Source organism: Symphodus melops (genome assembly GCF_947650265.1).
Source record: "Symphodus melops genome assembly, chromosome: 20".
Taxonomy (NCBI): domain Eukaryota; kingdom Metazoa; phylum Chordata; class Actinopteri; order Labriformes; family Labridae; genus Symphodus; species Symphodus melops.
In genome coordinates, this window is record NC_136710.1 from 1,325,543 (window position 1) to 1,343,398 (window position 17,856).

The following is a 17,856-nucleotide window of genomic DNA, read 5'->3' on the forward strand; positions in this document are numbered from 1 at the left end:
ACTCCCCGATCCTGTTTGATTTACACAAAGAGGAGAAGAGAGGTTTTTCTTTAAAAACGTCCACTTAGAAACTTGTGCAACCAAACGGAGTCAGCTTCACCACAAACATAACAAACACAATGTTGAGACAGACACGTAAACACAGGAAGTGGCCACACCTAAACTGATGAGATATATGAACAGCCCCCCCGAGCCGGAGACTCAGTCAGTGTTTGTTTCTCAGCATCATGGAGATACCGACTCTGTGCGCTGTCATAGGTGAGTCCTGTTTCTCTGTGTCCAAGGTCGACAGCGTTCAATCAATCCGTCTTTCTCGCTGCTGTCGAGCTCTGACTGAACGCTCGTCGTACTTTTGTGTTCCTTAATATTTGAGACTTCTCGGATAAATAACCGGAGACTCTGATGGTCTGTCCTCGGCACGTGTTGGACTTTTTTCATGGTGTGTTTGAACATATTTACGTTGAGTGAATTTACAGTGTGGAGACACATTTGTACCGAGCCTCTCTGGTGACGTCGAATTATTTATCATTTGAGGCACGAATTATAAAATGTTCACCAATGTCACCAGAGAGGCTCGGTACGTTTGTTTACATTCAAAACAACAACAACAACAACAAAACGTTCCGACCAACTTGTAGTTTTGAGTTTGTTCAGTGCGGGACTCAAACCGGGGACGTCTGAGTGTGAGGCTTTGTTATCAGATATCTGTCTTATCTATTTCTATGTATAGGTCAGGTTAACTGTATTATATCCACTGACCTGTTTAACAGGTTCAGGTGGAAGGCAGCTGCAGCAGTCCTACCATCCACTTTATAATCATTCACAGGTTCAGCTCGGAGCTTTATGGCCTTTCACGTTTTGATTACGTTTTTGGAGAGGCGGGAGGATTTAAGCATCTTCAATAGGAAACAGCTGAAGGACACACAGGTGACAAGTTCACCGGATGTTTGCATGCATGCAGATAATCGATCAATTTAGTATTTAACAGACAAGTTACAACAAAGACATGCAATGACTCGTGACATACAGAGCAGGTTTGGGTTGAAGCTCCAGAAAAACCTGACGTCCGTGTTTGTTGGCTTGAAAGAGAGAGAAACAGATCGTGAGTCACACAGGTCGACGGCTGCAGTCTGTAACCATCGACCAGCGATGGGAGCGAACACGTCTCCCACAGGACAGAGTCAGTAATCATCCATGAGTCTAACTTCATCATCTGTCTGCTTGTTGCAGCCGTCCTGAGAGTTGTCCCTGACAGATCCCAGTTCTTCCTGTATGAGTCAGCCAGTCTGAGCTGTGAGCAGCTGGGAAGTTCTGCTGGTTGGAGGATGAAGAGGAACACTTCCATGAAAACAAATGAAGACTGTTCTGAAGCGTGGAACCATATAAATGAATCTGTTTCCTTCTCCAATGAACTCTACCATATTGACAGTGGTGTGTACTGGTGTGAGTCAGCAGCAGGAGTGTGCAGCAACACTGTTAACCTCACCGTCATCAAGGCTACAGGTAGGTTTCAACAACAACTTCAAGACACATTTCACAAAACAATCAATAATAATCAGAAAATTACCCTGATGTGTCCTTCAGGTGGTTCTGTGATCCTGGAGAGTCCAGCTCTTCCTGTGTCGGAGGGGGACCACGTGACTCTGCGCTGCACTTCCTCAACTGATCTTCCTCCTGATTACTACATGAGTCCCTCCTCTGATCTTCCTCCTGATTACTACATGAGTCCCTCCTCTGATGTTTCTACTGATTTTGACACGACTCCTTCCTCCACTATCACCGCTGAGTTCTACAAAGATGGCCTCTTCATCAGGAACAGCTCCACGGGACACATGACCATCCGTGGTGTTTCCAAGTCCGATGAAGGACTCTACAAGTGCAGCATCCCCGGAGTCGGACAATCCCGAGACAGCTGGCTGACGGTCCGAGGTGAGTTCAGTGTAATAGTCCATTCGGCTGTGTCGTCCTCAGAGAAATGAACACTGTAGCTTCAGTGTTTAGCCAGCTCTGCATGTGGACACTGTAGCTTCAGTGTTTAGCCAGCTCTGCATGTGGTGGACACTGTAGCTTCAGTGTTTAGCCAGCTCTGCATCAGTCTGTAAACATTTCTGCGCTCTAATGTGGTGAACACTGTAGCTTCAGTGTTTAGCCAGCTCTGCATGTGGTGGACACTGTAGCTTCAGTGTTTAGCCAGCTCTGCATGTGGAGGACACTGTAGCTTCAGTGTTTAGCCAGCTCTACATGTGGTGGACACTGTAGCTTCAGTGTTTAGCCAGCTCTGCATGTGGTGGACACTGTAGCTTCAGTGTTTAGCCAGCTCTGCATGGGTCTGTAAAGCTTTCTGCATTCTAACCTCTCTCCATGTTTCAAAAGCATCTCCAACATTGATCCTAGTTTGAGCAGCTTTCTGCTGCTGGAGCTTATTAGAAACATGCAGAGGCTTTTTAGAAAAAAAAATTCAGGCCAACCTGTGGTTTTTCTTTTGAAGGGGGACGTTCCGAGGAGCCTGACTCCCATGGTGCATGCATTCTACTTCCTGTCGTGCTCATGGGCCTTGTGGCGATTGTGGTGATTTGTGCAACGCTCGTGTGTCTCTGGAGTAGACATAAAGGTCAGCATTTGAATTTAGCATGTGACATTTCCTGTCTTCCTGTGTTTGCAGAATATACTGCATGTGAAAGTCGCACGTTGAAAGTGTTGAAGGTGAAAGTTCCTGTTTGAACTTGAAAAAAAAAGTGTCACTCTGCTCACTTGCTCATTTAGTCGAGTAGATTCTGCTGAGCAACGTCAAAGGATGCAGTGAAGTGTTCAATGTCTCATTTCAGTGTTTACGTCCATTTTGTTTGAAGGACGTGTTCGTGAGAGACGGGAGTGTTTCCACATGTCATGACTTCTATTGTTAAAGCTAGATAGATAGATAGATAGATAGATACTTTATTGATCCCGAGGGAAATTCAAGGCATCCAGTAGCAGTATACAGACAGGCAGGACACAAGACATTAGTTACAATACACGCTAAATAGACATTCAAAACATGTTTTGATGACTCATCAGTTTTGATTGGATGAAGGATCAGAGGCAGGAGGCTTAAAACCCGCCTCAGCTCTCAGCCTGTCATTAGCTTGACTCAAAGTTAGCCTGAGACAGCATTTCCAGCACGGAGACCGCCATCCATGGGACTCCAGCGCCCCCTGCAGGGACACACGGGGGACTCCAGCGCCCCCTGCAGGGACACACGTTTTATATGCAGTTAGTGCTCGCTGTCGTTAAGACTCTGCTGGCTCTGTTTGGGTGTTGATAGATTTAGTTTGGAGGTTATTGGAGAGATCGGACACATAAAGAAGAGGACATGTGATAGAGATGAGGGATTGATGGATGGATCATCAAACTTTTCAAGAATGATTTTAGAGAACGATGTGCGACAGAACTTCATGTGGTCCGGCTTCAGGCTCTTAACACTCGTCTTCCTCCACAGATTTGGACGCTGTGCCGACCTTCTACTCGACGGTCAGACCTGGAGACACCTGACAGGACGCCTCGGCTGCACCTCCACACATATGTACAGTCACAATGTGATGGAAACAACCACAGGAGGGTTTAAATGAATCACCATCGTTTGAACTGTTTTAAAAAGCTTCATGTCACGGCGTGCTCATGTAGAATTTAGATGTAGACGTGTTTCAGGTGGACTTGAATGTTATCTTATTATACTCTCCTTCCACAGCCGAGTCTTTCAGAAGCTCTCTGCAGCTGGAAACTGGTCCACAGAAAACTGAACCCAAACAGACGAGATGAGCTCAGAACTGCACAGTCCAGTTTTTGTTTTCTCGATTTGCCCTGAGTAACGTTTATTAATAGACGTGGTGACATGAGTCATTATTTATAGCCTCGTAAATGTTTGACTTTAATAACCTCTGCATGTAGTAAATCCTCTGCCTCAGATATTTGTGGTCACAGAGAGTCCTGACTTCCTCATTTCACTCAGTTGCTGTGTTGACTGACGTAACCCAGGAGGGATTCCCTCCCTTCTCTCTCTCTCTTGTAAGGAGGAAACCTGGACACGGACTGAGTCATGGCCACTCACTGGCTTATCTGGGAAAACCTCATCACAGCAGTTTCCTGAGCACATACATTATAGTCTACAAGAGTCAGAGTTTACTACTGGCTACGGTTACATCTGGTCCTGACTGCATGTCTGCCCCTGTAAAGTGACATGTTTCCATCAGAGCCTGCTTATCATAGACATAATATATGTATATTATGTCTATGCTGCTTACAGTCTGTGATCAGAGCACAACTTCATCAATGATCTCCCTATCATTTAAAAGTTTAGTCTCCACTCTTGATCCATGAGGACGACTCTCTCTCACCTGTCTCATCTGGATCATATTTGTGTTTTATGTATTTATGTATCGTATTAAAGCCTTTCATACGATTTCATACAACCTTATTTTATACAGATATTACGTTGCGGTAAAAAAAGATTGCACTTTGGAGCGATAGTTGGCGCTGTGATAGCCATCAAATGTCTTAACTTTCATTCTCTTACTAGAAATGAAAAGAAAAAGCAGCTTCCAAACACATTTGATCGGAGATACCTGTTTGTACCTTTGGAGGCCATGATAAACAACTTCACCATCCACATATGATCTGAAAAAGACCAGAGAAATGACATAATTACACATTCTTTAAAAGTGGTCCAGAAATCACATTGCAATCTCAAGGAAATGGATGTAATATTTAGTTTATGTTAGTCACTAAAGGGACACCTTGCAGGACAAAATATAAAACATTTAAGGTTGTTATAATTAAATATCTTCCAATAATGTCAGCAAACCACAGCCCAGAAACACTGGAGGAGTTATATTACATTCACCCCTCAGTGACTTCACTTTCTTCACCTGTAACATGCTGTCAGAACTACTGAAAAAAACCCCACTACTTCAGTGATAACCTTAAAGACAAGTGACTGGAAAGTACAGCTAAAACTATATTTAGTTAGTGTTACTTTTGACTCAATTTGAAGGTTTTTAATAATGTCTCCTTTAAACACTAGCTGTAGCTGAGCTTGGCGAGTTGAAAATGAAATATATTTTAGCTAATAGGCTACAGAACAAGTATTAGCTGTCAGCTAGCACTAGTTAGCGCTAGCTAGCAGTGGCTTATAATACATTTTGGGGCCGTTAGGGCTGCTGCATAAATGTTAATAACTATCAAAAACCATCTATAAACAACTGTAAATTCAAACTTACCTCAAAGTTTGGTCGAAGTGAACTCATATATTACTGGACATCTTCAGTTGAAAAGCTGGCCTCCAGTACCACTGCAGTCCAACCGGAAAAAAATCGAGTCAAGTGATTGACACATGAACTGACCAATCAAAGGTAATTCAATTGAAAAAACTTTATTTGTCCCCGGAGGACAATTCAAGGACACACAGAGATAGATCCGAGGCTTGACGGGTGAATATGAGGACAACATTAGCATGAAGTGTGGCTCCATCTAGTGACTGAAACGCGTCGCTGCAGCTTTACAATCTTCTCTAAAGACATGAAGACATCTTCCTCCCAGAGAGCGTCACAAACACGACGAGTGTTTCACACTAAAAATCTCGTAGTTTTCTTCATTCAATCCTCAAATGTACAGAGGACAGCGGGCTCCATATGGAAACAAACAGGCCTCCATGTAGACTATTATCTACCAACTACAAATTAACAGAGAGCTAACATGCTCTGTTCATGTGGATATTATTCAAACGTCTGAATCAACAGGCTTTATTTACACTCCAAACGTGTGTTTGGAGTGTAAATATAACTAGATGTAACTAAATATAACTAAATATAAATATAACTGTAAATATAACTAGATGTAACTAAATATAACTAAATATAAATATACCTGTAAATATAACTAGCTAGAAACTCGTGAAGAAATGTCAGTGTTAGCGCTAGCATAGCCGAGTTAAGCTAACGTCAGAGCACTGACTGTTTCAGCTATCGCTAACACCGTCTCATTTACATCTTTTATAACATAACCTGCTGCTCTCAGGATTCAAACCTACAACCATCAGATTACCTGAGCAGCAGTTTAACCATCTGAGCTACAAAGATAAGACACCATTAGTCACTACAACAACATGAAGCTAACTCCTCTCTCTCTCTGTCAGAAGATATTAGTCAAACTGTGAATTAACCACAGACACAGCAGCTCAGAGGAGGAAGAGCCGCACTGTGTTTCTGTGGTTTGCAGCTTGATGGCGGGGCGAAGTGAGTTTTGGCACGTTGAATACAAACTAGATTAGAATATTTCGCCCTCTGTCCTCTTTGTGTTGTAAAGAAGAAATCTATAGTTTCATTTTAAAAGTTCACTGCTCGTGTTTTAAGTGTCTCTGGGAGATTTCAAACAGACTGTTTGTGACGAAGGACGAGCTGCACGAAGAAGAGAGAATAAGATACTCAGTGTACAGGATTATACAGACCAGGACTAAACACAGACCAGGACTAAACACAGACCAGGTAAAGTTTGTGAGTATTTCATGTGTGACTGAGTCTGTTTGAGGTGTTTTATACTTCATGATTTAATCAGGAAACGATCGAAACACAAGGACGTTTGTTGGACAGCCATCTTAACGACACAAACTGTCTCCTAATAGAGTCATAATTGTTTAACATGATAGAATGAGTCAATAATTTATGGATCAAAAGGTTTAGGCTCAGTTTCAGAGGCAGTAAAGGTAAATACGCTCTAAGTGAGGAGCGGAAGTGAAAAGAGTTTGAATATGACTAAACACCATTTTGTTCACGTTTGTTTAGAAGTATTTTTTATTTTAAAATAAAGTAATTATGTTTCATAATCTGAAATCTGAAAAGAAGGTGTGGGTACATGTTTGGACAGGGAAACATACCAACAGAATTTGTTCTAGCTTTGATTCTGAGGTGACATTGCAAGCTGAATTGGGGCTAATGAAAATGGCTGCTGACGTCCTGACGTACTACGGGTGCGTATTGCATCACTTCCTGTTGTGTCTCGCTACTACCTTTACCGATCGATAGAGCTAAAGCTAAATTGTTTATCCTGTGTATTTTCTTACATTTGTCTCTAAATCACTGCACACTTTGACTAATCGAAATAATCACCAAGCACCCTTGCGAGCTATCTATAGATCTTTTGTTTGCGTTAAACTACGTGCTCTCAGGCTAACTTAGCAGTTAGCTTCTACGACGATGGCTTCTCTCCCTGCCTCTCCCTCTCCTGCTCTCTCTTGTCCTGTGTGCCAGATGTCTAGTTACTCCTCGTCCTCCTTTACTGATAAAGGTATCTGTATTAAAGGTAGTTTATTTATAGCTTTGGAGGCGAGGGTGTCTGAGTTAGAGAGCAGGCTCTGCACCTTTGAGTCAGAGTCACAGTCATCTTACGCAGCAGTAGTAGTTAGCCAGCCTTCTGTACATTTATGTAGATTATTTTTCTCTAGTAAATTATATGATTGTAGAATAATATGAATGAATATCACAGCAGATAAATGTTTATTTTTTGTTCATTGACGACAACCTGTTCTTTGATATTATAATAAATTAAACATTAAATTATAAATTACAATAAAGAATATGGGCTCCATCTGATCGTTTTACTATAAGTCTACACTAATATAAATTTACTAGAGAAAAATAATCGACATAAAGACTTTTACAGAATGTATTACGTACATTAATAAGATGTTCCCCCAGGATGCCGCTGAGTAACCATGGTAACACACACTTCCTGTTTCCACCTGAGAGAGTGAAGTTTGTCCCAATGCTTGCTGCTGTATTTCTAACCTCCACCTGGATGGAGGAGACTTCATTCAGCTGACAGAGTGCACTCCGTCACGGAGGGGGAGTGTGCAGGTGTTGGTTTGAAAAAAGCCCCCAGAGTGTTCTCCCTACCTGTGCCTTCCCCTTCCTGTCACCTGTGCCTCTATAAACACAGCCCAGTGCCTTCAGTGTCCCTGGTGGAACATAATATATATAAGACACATTCACAACTAAACGTGCAACAAGAAACACAAAACAGCTCCTACAAGGGGAAACACACAGAGGAGCCATGAACACGAGACCAGAAACACTGAGGACAATTACAAAGTAAAACCTGACACTGAAAACACAACCTAAACCAGATACTACAAAATAAAACAGGAAACACTGAAGACTAAACTAGGAAACACTAACACACTAACACACACACAGAAACACTAACACACACACATACACAGAAACACTAACACACACACACACAAAGAAACACGAAGACAAACACACACACAGAGAAACACTAACACAAACACACACAGAGAAACACTAACACACACACACACACACACACACAGAGAGAAACACTAACACACACACACACACTGAGGAAAAGAAAACTTAAACAAGAAATCAAAACTCAGAAATTCAAACTTCATGAACTTCATGACTCTATCTCTATACAGAGGACACTCTACACTGAAGCCTTTTAATCCATCAAATTATTGACTCAATCTGATGTTCAACAATTATTACACTATTAGTAGAAACATATTTTTCTGATCTATAATGTAATAACTTGTTTCATTTTGGGATCAGCATTAATTTACATCATCAACCAGTTTTTACATTTTAAGTTTTATTAGGTTTTTTTTTTAAATTACATTTTGGGTCGGCTGCTTTCTGGACATGTAATGACAGCAGACGGCCTGTAGGGGGGGTGTGCTCACCTGACAGGACTGACCTTTGACCTCATGTCTTTGTGTCCTCTCACAGGATGAAGATGATCTGCTGGATCCTGCTGCTCATCAAGCTGAGCTGCTGTGTCTGTGGTTAGTTCAAAGCTTAACTTCAATCTCCTGACAGAGAGAGAGAGAGAGGAGACTAAACACTAGACTTATGTGTGTAATGTGAGGACAGAGTCTGATAGAGGTCGTGGTCAAAGTCTCCTTAATGTGAGCGGTAAGTTGACTCAGTAGATCTCAGGAGGTTCTTAAAGTCTGGATCAGGACCGACTGGTCATAAAGAAAATCCCAGTAGAGTTAAATCTCTGCTCAGATGTTCAGCTTGTGATGTCATAGTGAGAGTGTAGAAACTCCTTCTTTCATGTTGACTTTGATGCAGACCTTCTCTCACGTGCTCATGAGCCCCAAACTCAGAGACCAGCACTCCCCAATCCTGTTTGATTTACACGCACTCCGCAAAAACTCAAATCTAAGAAAGTGTATTTGTCTGTTTTTAATTTCAAACTATCTAATACGCTTATTTTAAGACACCGGAACAATCCACATCTATGATTGGCTATTTGCTTCATTAGAGGAGGGATAAAGTTAAAATCAACTATTCTGGATGTTCTTAACAGTAAAAACGTAGTAAAAACATTTTTTGGGGTCTTTTACTCTTTAAGAGTGATGACCGAGCGACCACCACCTATGATGACAAATGTAGCTGATGCTGAAGTGTAACATCCTGCAGTTCCTGGAGTGTCCACTAGAGGCTGGCTGCAGTACCTGGAGTGTCCACTAGAGGCTGGCTGCAGTTCCTGGAGTGTCCACTAGAGGCTGGCTGCAGCAGCACAGGAAGTCACATACACACCCATTCAAACAGCCTGTTTTTACAGCAGACATGAACATGTTTACAGCCTGCTTCAAAAAACCAAATAGGTGTGATTAGCTCATGTCTCCATCCACACACACTGTACGGGGGGGGGAATGTTTTGATGACTCAGCAGTTTTGATTGGATGAAGGATCAGAGTTATTCCCAATAAGGCGTGTAGCTGAGCTGATTGACAGGTGGGCGCTAGCTTGTCTTAGCTTGAGTATTAATATTTACAGTCTGTGTTATTGTCACACAGCTCTTCACAAGTGTCTTGATGTTTTGACAGGAAGTCTTAATGACGTCTCTTGTTTCCCCAGGACGCTCAGTTCATGCCACAGTCGGGGACGATGTCGTTCTGCCCGTCCACCTCGAGACCAAGCTGAGTATATCTGATATAAAGGTGTTTTGGAAACTCAACAATAAGGTTGTTCACATTTACAAACATGGACGTGATTATCTTACGGATCAGAACGAGAACTTCAAAGGTAGAACGTCCATGTTTGAAGATGAAATGGCTGAAGGACACGTTTCACTTCGACTCAAGAACGTAACTGAAGATGATGCTGGAACTTACATCTGCACTGTTGTTACAAAAGATGCTAGTAAATATTACAGTGTCTCCCTTTGTGAGTACAGCTAACGTCCTTCAACATCACATGTAACATTCAGCTCTTAAAGGCACAGTGTCACATTTCACTAACATGCTGTGTTTGAACAGGTGTGGAGCCGAGGAAGAGTCCAGATGAGAGCAAAGACGAGGTGAGGAAATATTTATTTGAATTATTTTCTACTGTTTGTTGGCAGAACTTCTAAATAATGTTAATGTTTTATTTTCCAACAGACAAGCCCACCACCAACAAGCCCACCACCAACAAGCCCACCACCAACAAGCCCACCACCAACAAGCCCACCACCAACAAGCACACCACCAACAAGCCCACCACCAACAAGCACACCACCAACAAGCACACCACCAACAAGCCCACCAACAACAAGCCCACCAACAACAAGCCCACCAACAAACAAAGACCAACCATGGGTGAGTACGAGAACAAAGTGAACTGTCTGTACTGCAGCTGTGCAGATTTTTATCAGGTGTGTCCACGTGTAGAGTGAAAGTCAACATCATGAAGTGGTCTGAGTTTAAACCCGGGACACATGGGTCTGAAGTAGTCCTTCAGGGTCAAAGCTATGGGACAGGATCTGATCATCCAGTCCTGATTTAATCCAGAGCAAACCTCCAGCTGATGAAAGTTTAAAAGAACCGTGATCCGAGCCGAGGGCCGGTTCAGATTAAAGAGACGATATGAGAGGTTCAACTGCTCCAACAAAACAACATTTCACTGTGTCGAGCTGCCAGCTGGTTCATCAGGTTCATTCAGGTCTGAAATGTATTTAGAGATATATATATACAGTATATATAGATACTTTCACGTCCTCGGTGTCTGAACGAGGATCAGGTCTGATCCAGTTCTTCTTTTAACAAGCGGGTCAGACCTTAGCTGGATTAGCTAGAAGAAGTGGATCCCCAAATGTGGATCAGAGACCAGTTCTGCTAAACCCGCCATCCTCAACCAGGAAGGGACCCGACAGCTGAGGGAGTTTATTGTTGTGATATGAAAGGAGGCTGTCGACAAAGAAATACAAGAGTTTTATATTTAGTCCAAACTGTGAACAACAAACCTTTTTCTCTTCTGTTTCTCCCAGAGTCTCAGTGCTGGTGTCATCTTTGTTGGATGGAGCGTTACTTTCGTTGTTCTCGTCGGTGTCGGTGTCTTCCTGTATAAACAGCGAAGCTTTTGCAGTAAGTCAAACATTTATTTTTCCTCTTGATTTTTCTGATTGAAAATAAAAGGTTCACACTTCTCTTTGTCTCTTTTCTTGTGTTGAGTTTGAAACAGTGAAAGTAAAAACAGAGTTTAGATTTGTCTTTTCTCATCACAGTGAAGACGAGGACGAGCGGTCCATTAGTGTTGATTTAAAGTCCAGAGTCCGTCCAGTCTGAGGCCGAGTAGATAAAGCTTTTCATTCTGAGACATGAGAGCAGGACAGGTTTGAAGTACGACAAGAAATAAACTGAAGCTTATTGACAGGAGAAGTGACGGTTTGGAGCTGAACAGAGAGCACGACAGACTTCTTCATTTCTTAAAGTCTTCTGTTCTCTCCCAACAGGAAACAGGGGACAGCCAGGAGCAGACAGGGAGGAGGAAATTCCCCTCTAGTAATCAAAGACCAGAATGAATATGAAGTTTTAAGTCATCATCCAAACCGGAGACACCGATCCGAGGACGGTCCTCTTTGAATGAACCCTTCTAGACTCATCCCAGCACTTTTTACTGGGAGGACTCTGGAAGACTTTGAATGTGAAACATGAAGAAGAAGAAGAACTAATAAGCAGAGGATCATCAGCCTCCTGGTTACATCTCACATGGATCATACAGCTCTCTTCTCTTTGGTCTCTGCTGGTCCAGACCTCTGCTGCTGGTATCATGGTATCAGCACTTTGTTTCTAAGGCTCTTTAACTGTTTACAGGTCATTTTTAATCAGCACATGTTTTTCTCTCCTTCACAGGTATTTGTACATTATGCTATATAAGTTTTAAGTCTAATGCTAATGCTAACTGCACAGGTTTAACATATAATTATATATACTCTTAGTCACATAGGGGCTGCTAAATCTTGTTCTGGGAATTATTGTATACAGGGGGGGGGGGGGGGGGACAGTGGGTGTGTATTGTAACTAATGTCTTGTGTCCTGCTTGTCTGTATACTGCTACTGGATGCCTTGAATTTCCCTCGAGATCAATAAAGTATCTATCTATCTATCTATCTATCTATCTATCTATCTATCTATCTATCTATGTCCAGATCCCCCTCTGTTTATCACATCACTCCTCATCCCTCATTGGCTCCTGGATAAATATCGCATCAACTTCCAATTTAGGCCATTCATAATCTCGCTTCTCTTTCCCTTTCTGACTTTCCTGCACATAAAGGCACCCAGGTCCAGATCCTCCAGTCTCTCTCCCAAAAGGAAGAGGGACCAGTACACCATCTTATTTTGACAAGGCACGGTTCCTTCAGGTGACTGAAAGAAAGCCATTAGCTCATTCCAAACAGCCAAGGCAGCTCTAGTGGAACGGGCTCTGGACATCTGTGTGGGATCCACAGGTTCAACGAGGTTAGAGTCATTGGCCACCACTTTTCTCCACTCACCAGGCTGCACCGATCCAGAACTGTCAAAGTCCATGTAATTCAGCGGGATGTATCGGCGGTCTGGGGAGCTCATCTAATTGGTGTAGCTTGAGTTTATGGTCGAGCAGCATTGCCACCATCCCTCTCTGTTCCATCTTTAGGCTTCAGTGTAGAATCATACACAAATGTCCCCATTCTCTATATAGAGATATATGTATGACGACTCGTTAAGGACTGAAGACTCGGGGACTTACGTGTGTGAGATGATGATAGACGTTAGTAGAGGTCGTGGTGAATGTCTCCTTAATGTGAGCGGTAAGTTGACTCAGTAGATCTCAGGAGGTTCTTAAAGTCTGGATCAAGACCGACTGGTCATAAAGAAAATCCCAGTAGAGTTAAATCTCTGCTCAGATGTTCAGCTTGTGATGTCATAGTGAGAGTGTAGAAACTCCTTCTTTCATGTTGACTTTGATGCAGACCTTCTCTCACATGTTTTCTTTCAAACATTCTTCTTCACCGTTTCTTTATTGTCCTTCACAGCAGCTGCTCATGAGCCTGGACCTCAGAGAACAGGACCAGAGAGTCGGGGAAGACCTGGTCTCTACGTTGGACTGGGACTGGTTGTACTGGCAGCATCAGCTGTACTGGTTCTCTGTGTCATTAAAAAATGTGTCATTGAGTCTGTTGATAAGAGAGGAAACGTCTCTGCAGTCGTGGAGACTCTGAATTAGTCGGACACTTAAAGACAGACAAACTTTCACTGTCATCCTTTAAACCTGGAGACCATCACGTCCTGCTTCCTCAGCAGAAACTCAACCTGCCAAAGACCCTGATGGTGCACTTCTCCACGCCATCACCGAGTCCATCCTCCAACAGTCTGCAACACTGCAGCGTGATTGGCTGCAATCTACCATCTTACCTGTAAACCTCCAGGACCCTGAGGCCTGTGAACAGATTTATTAAGACAGGAAGATGTTAGTTTTGTCACTCATGCTCAAACCTACAAATGTGTAAACTATCTACAAATGCGTGTACTGATCTTTAATATTATATCTACCATCTGCAAACACAGCTGTTTGGGGGTTTGTACTTTTATAGTTGTATATGCTAATATATATCTATCTTTATATTTATTTATTTTCTATTTATTGCATATACTTCTGTTTACATCTTTAGTCCAATCACTGTCCACTTATACCTTCTTTTTTGTTTAACTTTGTAATTTGGTATTTTAACTTTGTACTTACATCTTGTCACTTTATTCTTTTGTTGACTCTTTATCTTTGGTTAAAATTTCAGCATAGCTGCACTGTTGTTCATTTATTGCTCTGTGTGCCTTTGTACTTGTCCCCCGGGGACAAATAAAGTTTTTTTGAATTGAATTGGTCCTTTGCTAATTGTTTTCTCTTTCTCTTGTCTTATTTATTTTCATCTTAGTTCATGTATCTTCTTCTCTGTCCAGTGATTTTTCATGAAGGTTTTAAAAAACTGAACAAACTAAGTGATGAAGTTTGACATTATGTAATGGAACAAACCTGCAATAAAGTTTATTTTGAAGTTGAAGCAGTTCCTCTCACGGCCTCTAGGTGTCGCCCTGCGTCAAGGGTAAGAAGGGTAAGGGCAGAAATGTTGCAGTGATTGGTTGAATTTGAGTGAATTGTTGCGATTGGAACATCCTGGAGGGAGAGCAGTCAAAGTCACTGTTTGTGTTTGAGTTTGAAGTCCACATAGAGCGCACAGATAGACGTCCTAAGAAAACAGAAACATACAATCTGTTCAGTCACAGTGCTGTGTTAGCCCATCAAATGGCTTAACTTTCATCCTCTTCCAAGAAATGAAAGAAAAAGCAGCTTCCACAGACATTTGATCGGAGATACCTGTTTGTACCTTTGGAGGCCATGATAAACAACTTCACCATCCACATATGATCTGAAAAAGACCAGAGAAATGACATAATTACACATTCTTTAAAAGTGGTCCAGAAATCACATTGCAATCTCAAGGAAATGGATGTAATATTTAGTTTATGTTAGTCACTAAAGGGACACCTTGCAGGACAAAATATAAAACATTTAAGGTTGTTATAATTAAATATCTTCCAATAATGTCAACAAACCACAGCCCAGAAACACTGGAGGAGTTATATTACATTCACCCCTCAGTGACTTCACTTTCTTCACCTGTAACATGCTGTCAGAACTACTGAAAAAAAAAAAACACTACTTCAGTGATAACCTTAAAGACAAGTGACTGGAAAGTATAGCTAATTGAGATATATTTTAGTTAACAGGCTACAGAACAATTATTAGCTGTCAGCTAGAGCTAGTTAGCACTAGCGAGCGCGATAACGGTGGCGTATAATACATTTATACACCTATAAACAACTGTAAATTCAAACTTACCTCAAATTAAGTATTTGGTCGAAGTGAACTCAAATATTACTGGACATATTCAGTTGAAAAGCTGGCCTCCAGTACCACTGCAGTCCAAGAGGAAAAAAATCGGCGCGAAACACTCAGTAACCAATCATTGTTAGAGTCAAGTGATTGACACATGAACTGACCAATCAGAACTAAGCCTTCCTGCTTTGTAACGGCTCGGCAGTTAGCCAACAGAGGATGATGGCCAAGCTACACAGTTTGGACTTACTATGTATACTATATATTATCATCTGACACTAAACTACATTGCCAAAGTGTTGTTTGCAAAAATAATAATAAATACACACACAGGTATGCAAAAGTTTGGGCACCCCTGTAAATTTTCATGATTTTCCTTTATAAGTGAAATTTAGGCATGAGCATAAATTTAGGCACCCTTGACATTTAATTGATTTCAATACCTTTAGCATTAATTATTGGAACTCAAAATTGGTTTGGTAGCCTTAGTGAGCCTACAGCTCCATACACAGGTTAAACTAATCATGAGAAAGGGTATTTAAGGAGGCAAATTGTAAATGTTTCTCCTTTTTGGTGTGATTTAAAACGGGCTGTCCATGTTTAGAAACCATCAAACCTGACTGAATTGGAGATCTTAGTTCATGTATCTTCTTCTCTGTCCTGTGATTTTTTATGAAGGTTTTAAAAAAATGAACAAACTAATAATGGCCAAACTTTCATTCTCTTCCGAGAAATGAAAAGAAAAAGCAGCTTCCACAGACATTTGATCGGAGATACCTGTTTGTACCTTTGGAGGCCATGATAAACAACTTCACCATCCACATATGATCTGAAAAAGACCAGAGAAATGACATAATTACACATTCTTTAAAAGTGGTCCAGAAATCACATTGCAATCTCAAGGAAATGGATGTAATACTTAGTTTATGTTAGTCACTAAAGGGACACCTTGCAGGACAAAATATAAAACATTTAAGGTTGTTATAATTAAATATCTTCCAATAATGTCAATAAACCACAGCCCAGAAATACTGGAGGAGTTAAAGTACATTCACCCCTCAGTAACTTCACTTTCTTCACCTGTAACATGCTGTCAAAACTACTGAAAAAAACAGTACTTCAGTGATAACCTTAAAGACAAGTGACTGGAAAGTATAGCTAAAACTACATTTTGTTAGTGTTACTTTTGTTAGGTTTTTAATAATGTCTCCTTTAAACACTTGCTGTAGCGGAGCTTGGCGAGTTGTAATTGAGATATATTTTAGCTAATAGGCTACAGAACAATTATTAGTTGTCAGCTAGCACTAGTTAGCGCTAGCTAGCGCGCCTGCTAGCACTAGTTAGCGCAAGCTAGCGGTGGCTTATAATACATTTTGTGGCCGTTAGGGCTGCTGCACAAATGTTAATAACTATCAAAAACCATCTACAAACAGCTGTAAATTCAAACTTACCTCAAATTAAGTATTTGGTCGAAGTGAACTCAAATATTACTGGACATATTCAGTTGAAAAGCTGGCCTCCATTACCACTGCAGTCCAAGAGGAAAAAAATCGGCGCGAAACACTCAGTAACCAATCATTGTTAGAGTCAAGTGATTGACACATGAACTGACCAATCAGAACTAAGCCTTCCTGCTTTGTAACGGCTCGGCAGTTAGCCAACAGAGGATGATGGCCATGCTACACAGTTTGGACTTACTATGTATACTATATATTATCATCTGACACTAAACTACATTGCCAAAGTGTTGTTTGCAAAAACAATAATAATTATATACACACACACACACGCAAAAGTTTGGGCACCCCTGTAAATTTCCATGATTTTCCTTTTCCTTTTAAGTCAAATTTAGGCATGTGCATAAATTCAGGCACCCTTGACATTTCATTGATTTCAATACTTTTAGCATTAATTATTGGAACTCAAAATTGGTTTGGTAGCCTCAGTGAGCCTACAGCTCCATACACAGGTTAAACTAATCATGAGAAAGGGCATTTAAGGAAGGACCTCAATGTGTTATATACCGACAAGACAAGACTGATGACGTATCCCTAGCAGGGTAGCTCCACCCCTCACACACAGGAGAGCCAGTACCTCCCCTCTCTTGTCGAGAGGAACTCCTCGTCTTACAGGAGAGCGAGCACCTCGACTATCTTGTCGAGAGGAACTTTCCTCTAACAGGAGAGTGAGCACCTCCCCTCTCTTGTCGAGAGGAACTCGTCCTCTTACACACAGGAGAGTGAGCACCTCCCCTCTCTATCTCTCCTGTAGAGAGAGGAATTCCTCCCCTAGCCATAGGCTATCATTTTCCTTGAGTGAGGTAATCTTCTGAAAACAAAACATGGACGGTGTTCTCCCCTTGAGGTTCGTTAGCCGACATGCTAAACTTGCCTTCAGTCCCACCGGAGGAGATTCGTTTTGGTCCTTGGATCTTTTTACACTCGGCCTTGTCGAACACGTTGACATTTCATTTGAGTTTATAACTCAGGAGCAATAAATCACTGGATCACCGGTTCATCTGGGAAACATACGGGTCATTAAAAGGTGCAAATGTGAATAGTTGACTCGTGCCTACTCCACCTCGCCCAAACCGGAAGTTTCCAGCTCAACGCAAAACTGACAACTGGTAGAAATCCCTTTGCCATCCCAAGCGTTACCA

At 41.6% G+C, this 17,856-nt stretch overlaps 2 protein-coding genes and 3 long non-coding RNA genes across 9 annotated transcripts in view; 2 read left to right on the plus strand and 3 right to left on the minus strand.

Annotated features, from left to right (window-relative positions):
• The window catches only part of LOC306841188, a 66,163-nt gene extending 49,180 nt beyond the window's left edge, over positions 1–16,983 (minus strand). For all 4 annotated transcript variants that reach the window (XR_013781443.1, XR_013781444.1, XR_013781445.1 and 1 more), the window contains exons 1-4: positions 16,649–16,983; positions 15,201–16,026; positions 14,676–15,000; positions 5,253–5,323 (exon numbers count right to left, since the gene is read on the minus strand). This is a non-coding gene — a long non-coding RNA (uncharacterized lncRNA). The remainder of the gene's footprint in view (positions 1–5,252; positions 5,324–14,675; positions 15,001–15,200; positions 16,027–16,648) is intronic.
• LOC306841183 (uncharacterized protein) lies at positions 213–3,681 on the plus strand. Its single transcript, XM_079370897.1, has 6 exons — positions 213–258; positions 1,231–1,503; positions 1,585–1,689; positions 1,798–1,929; positions 2,489–2,611; positions 3,476–3,681. The coding sequence occupies exons 1-6, from the start codon at positions 228–230 to the stop codon at positions 3,526–3,528; spliced, it is 717 nt and encodes a 238-aa protein (XP_079227023.1). The 5' UTR covers positions 213–227; the 3' UTR covers positions 3,529–3,681.
• On the minus strand, positions 5,389–5,999 carry LOC306841190. The gene is made up of 2 exons (XR_013781448.1): positions 5,899–5,999; positions 5,389–5,850 (listed from the first exon to the last, which is right to left on the minus strand). It is a non-coding gene; the product is annotated as an uncharacterized lncRNA (long non-coding RNA).
• The window catches only part of LOC306841186 (uncharacterized protein), a 14,148-nt gene continuing 2,503 nt past the window's right edge, over positions 6,212–17,856 (plus strand). Inside the window, exon 1 of one of the 2 annotated variants that reach the window (XM_079370906.1) lies at positions 6,212–6,515. The gene's annotated coding sequence lies outside the window, so the exon portion shown is untranslated. Of the gene's footprint in view, positions 6,516–12,460; positions 13,114–17,856 lie in introns of those variants that run through there. The other variant, XM_079370905.1, reaches the window with a different exon arrangement.
• Positions 7,857–11,386, minus strand: LOC306841192. Its single transcript, XR_013781450.1, has 3 exons — positions 11,287–11,386; positions 8,749–8,863; positions 7,857–7,984 (listed from the first exon to the last, which is right to left on the minus strand). It is a non-coding gene; the product is annotated as an uncharacterized lncRNA (long non-coding RNA).

What these genes read in the sequence shown, in the direction of transcription:
- LOC306841183 (XM_079370897.1), top strand. Translation starts at nt 228, where the DNA reads ATGGAGATACCGACTCTGTGCGCTGTCATAG. An exon ending in CACCGTCATCAAGGCTACAG is followed by an intron (nt 1,504 to 1,584) that starts GTAGGTTTCAAC and finishes TGTGTCCTTCAG; the next exon opens with GTGGTTCTGTGATCCTGGAG. An exon ending in TCCTCCTGATTACTACATGA is followed by an intron (nt 1,690 to 1,797) that starts GTCCCTCCTCTG and finishes AGTTCTACAAAG; the next exon opens with ATGGCCTCTTCATCAGGAAC.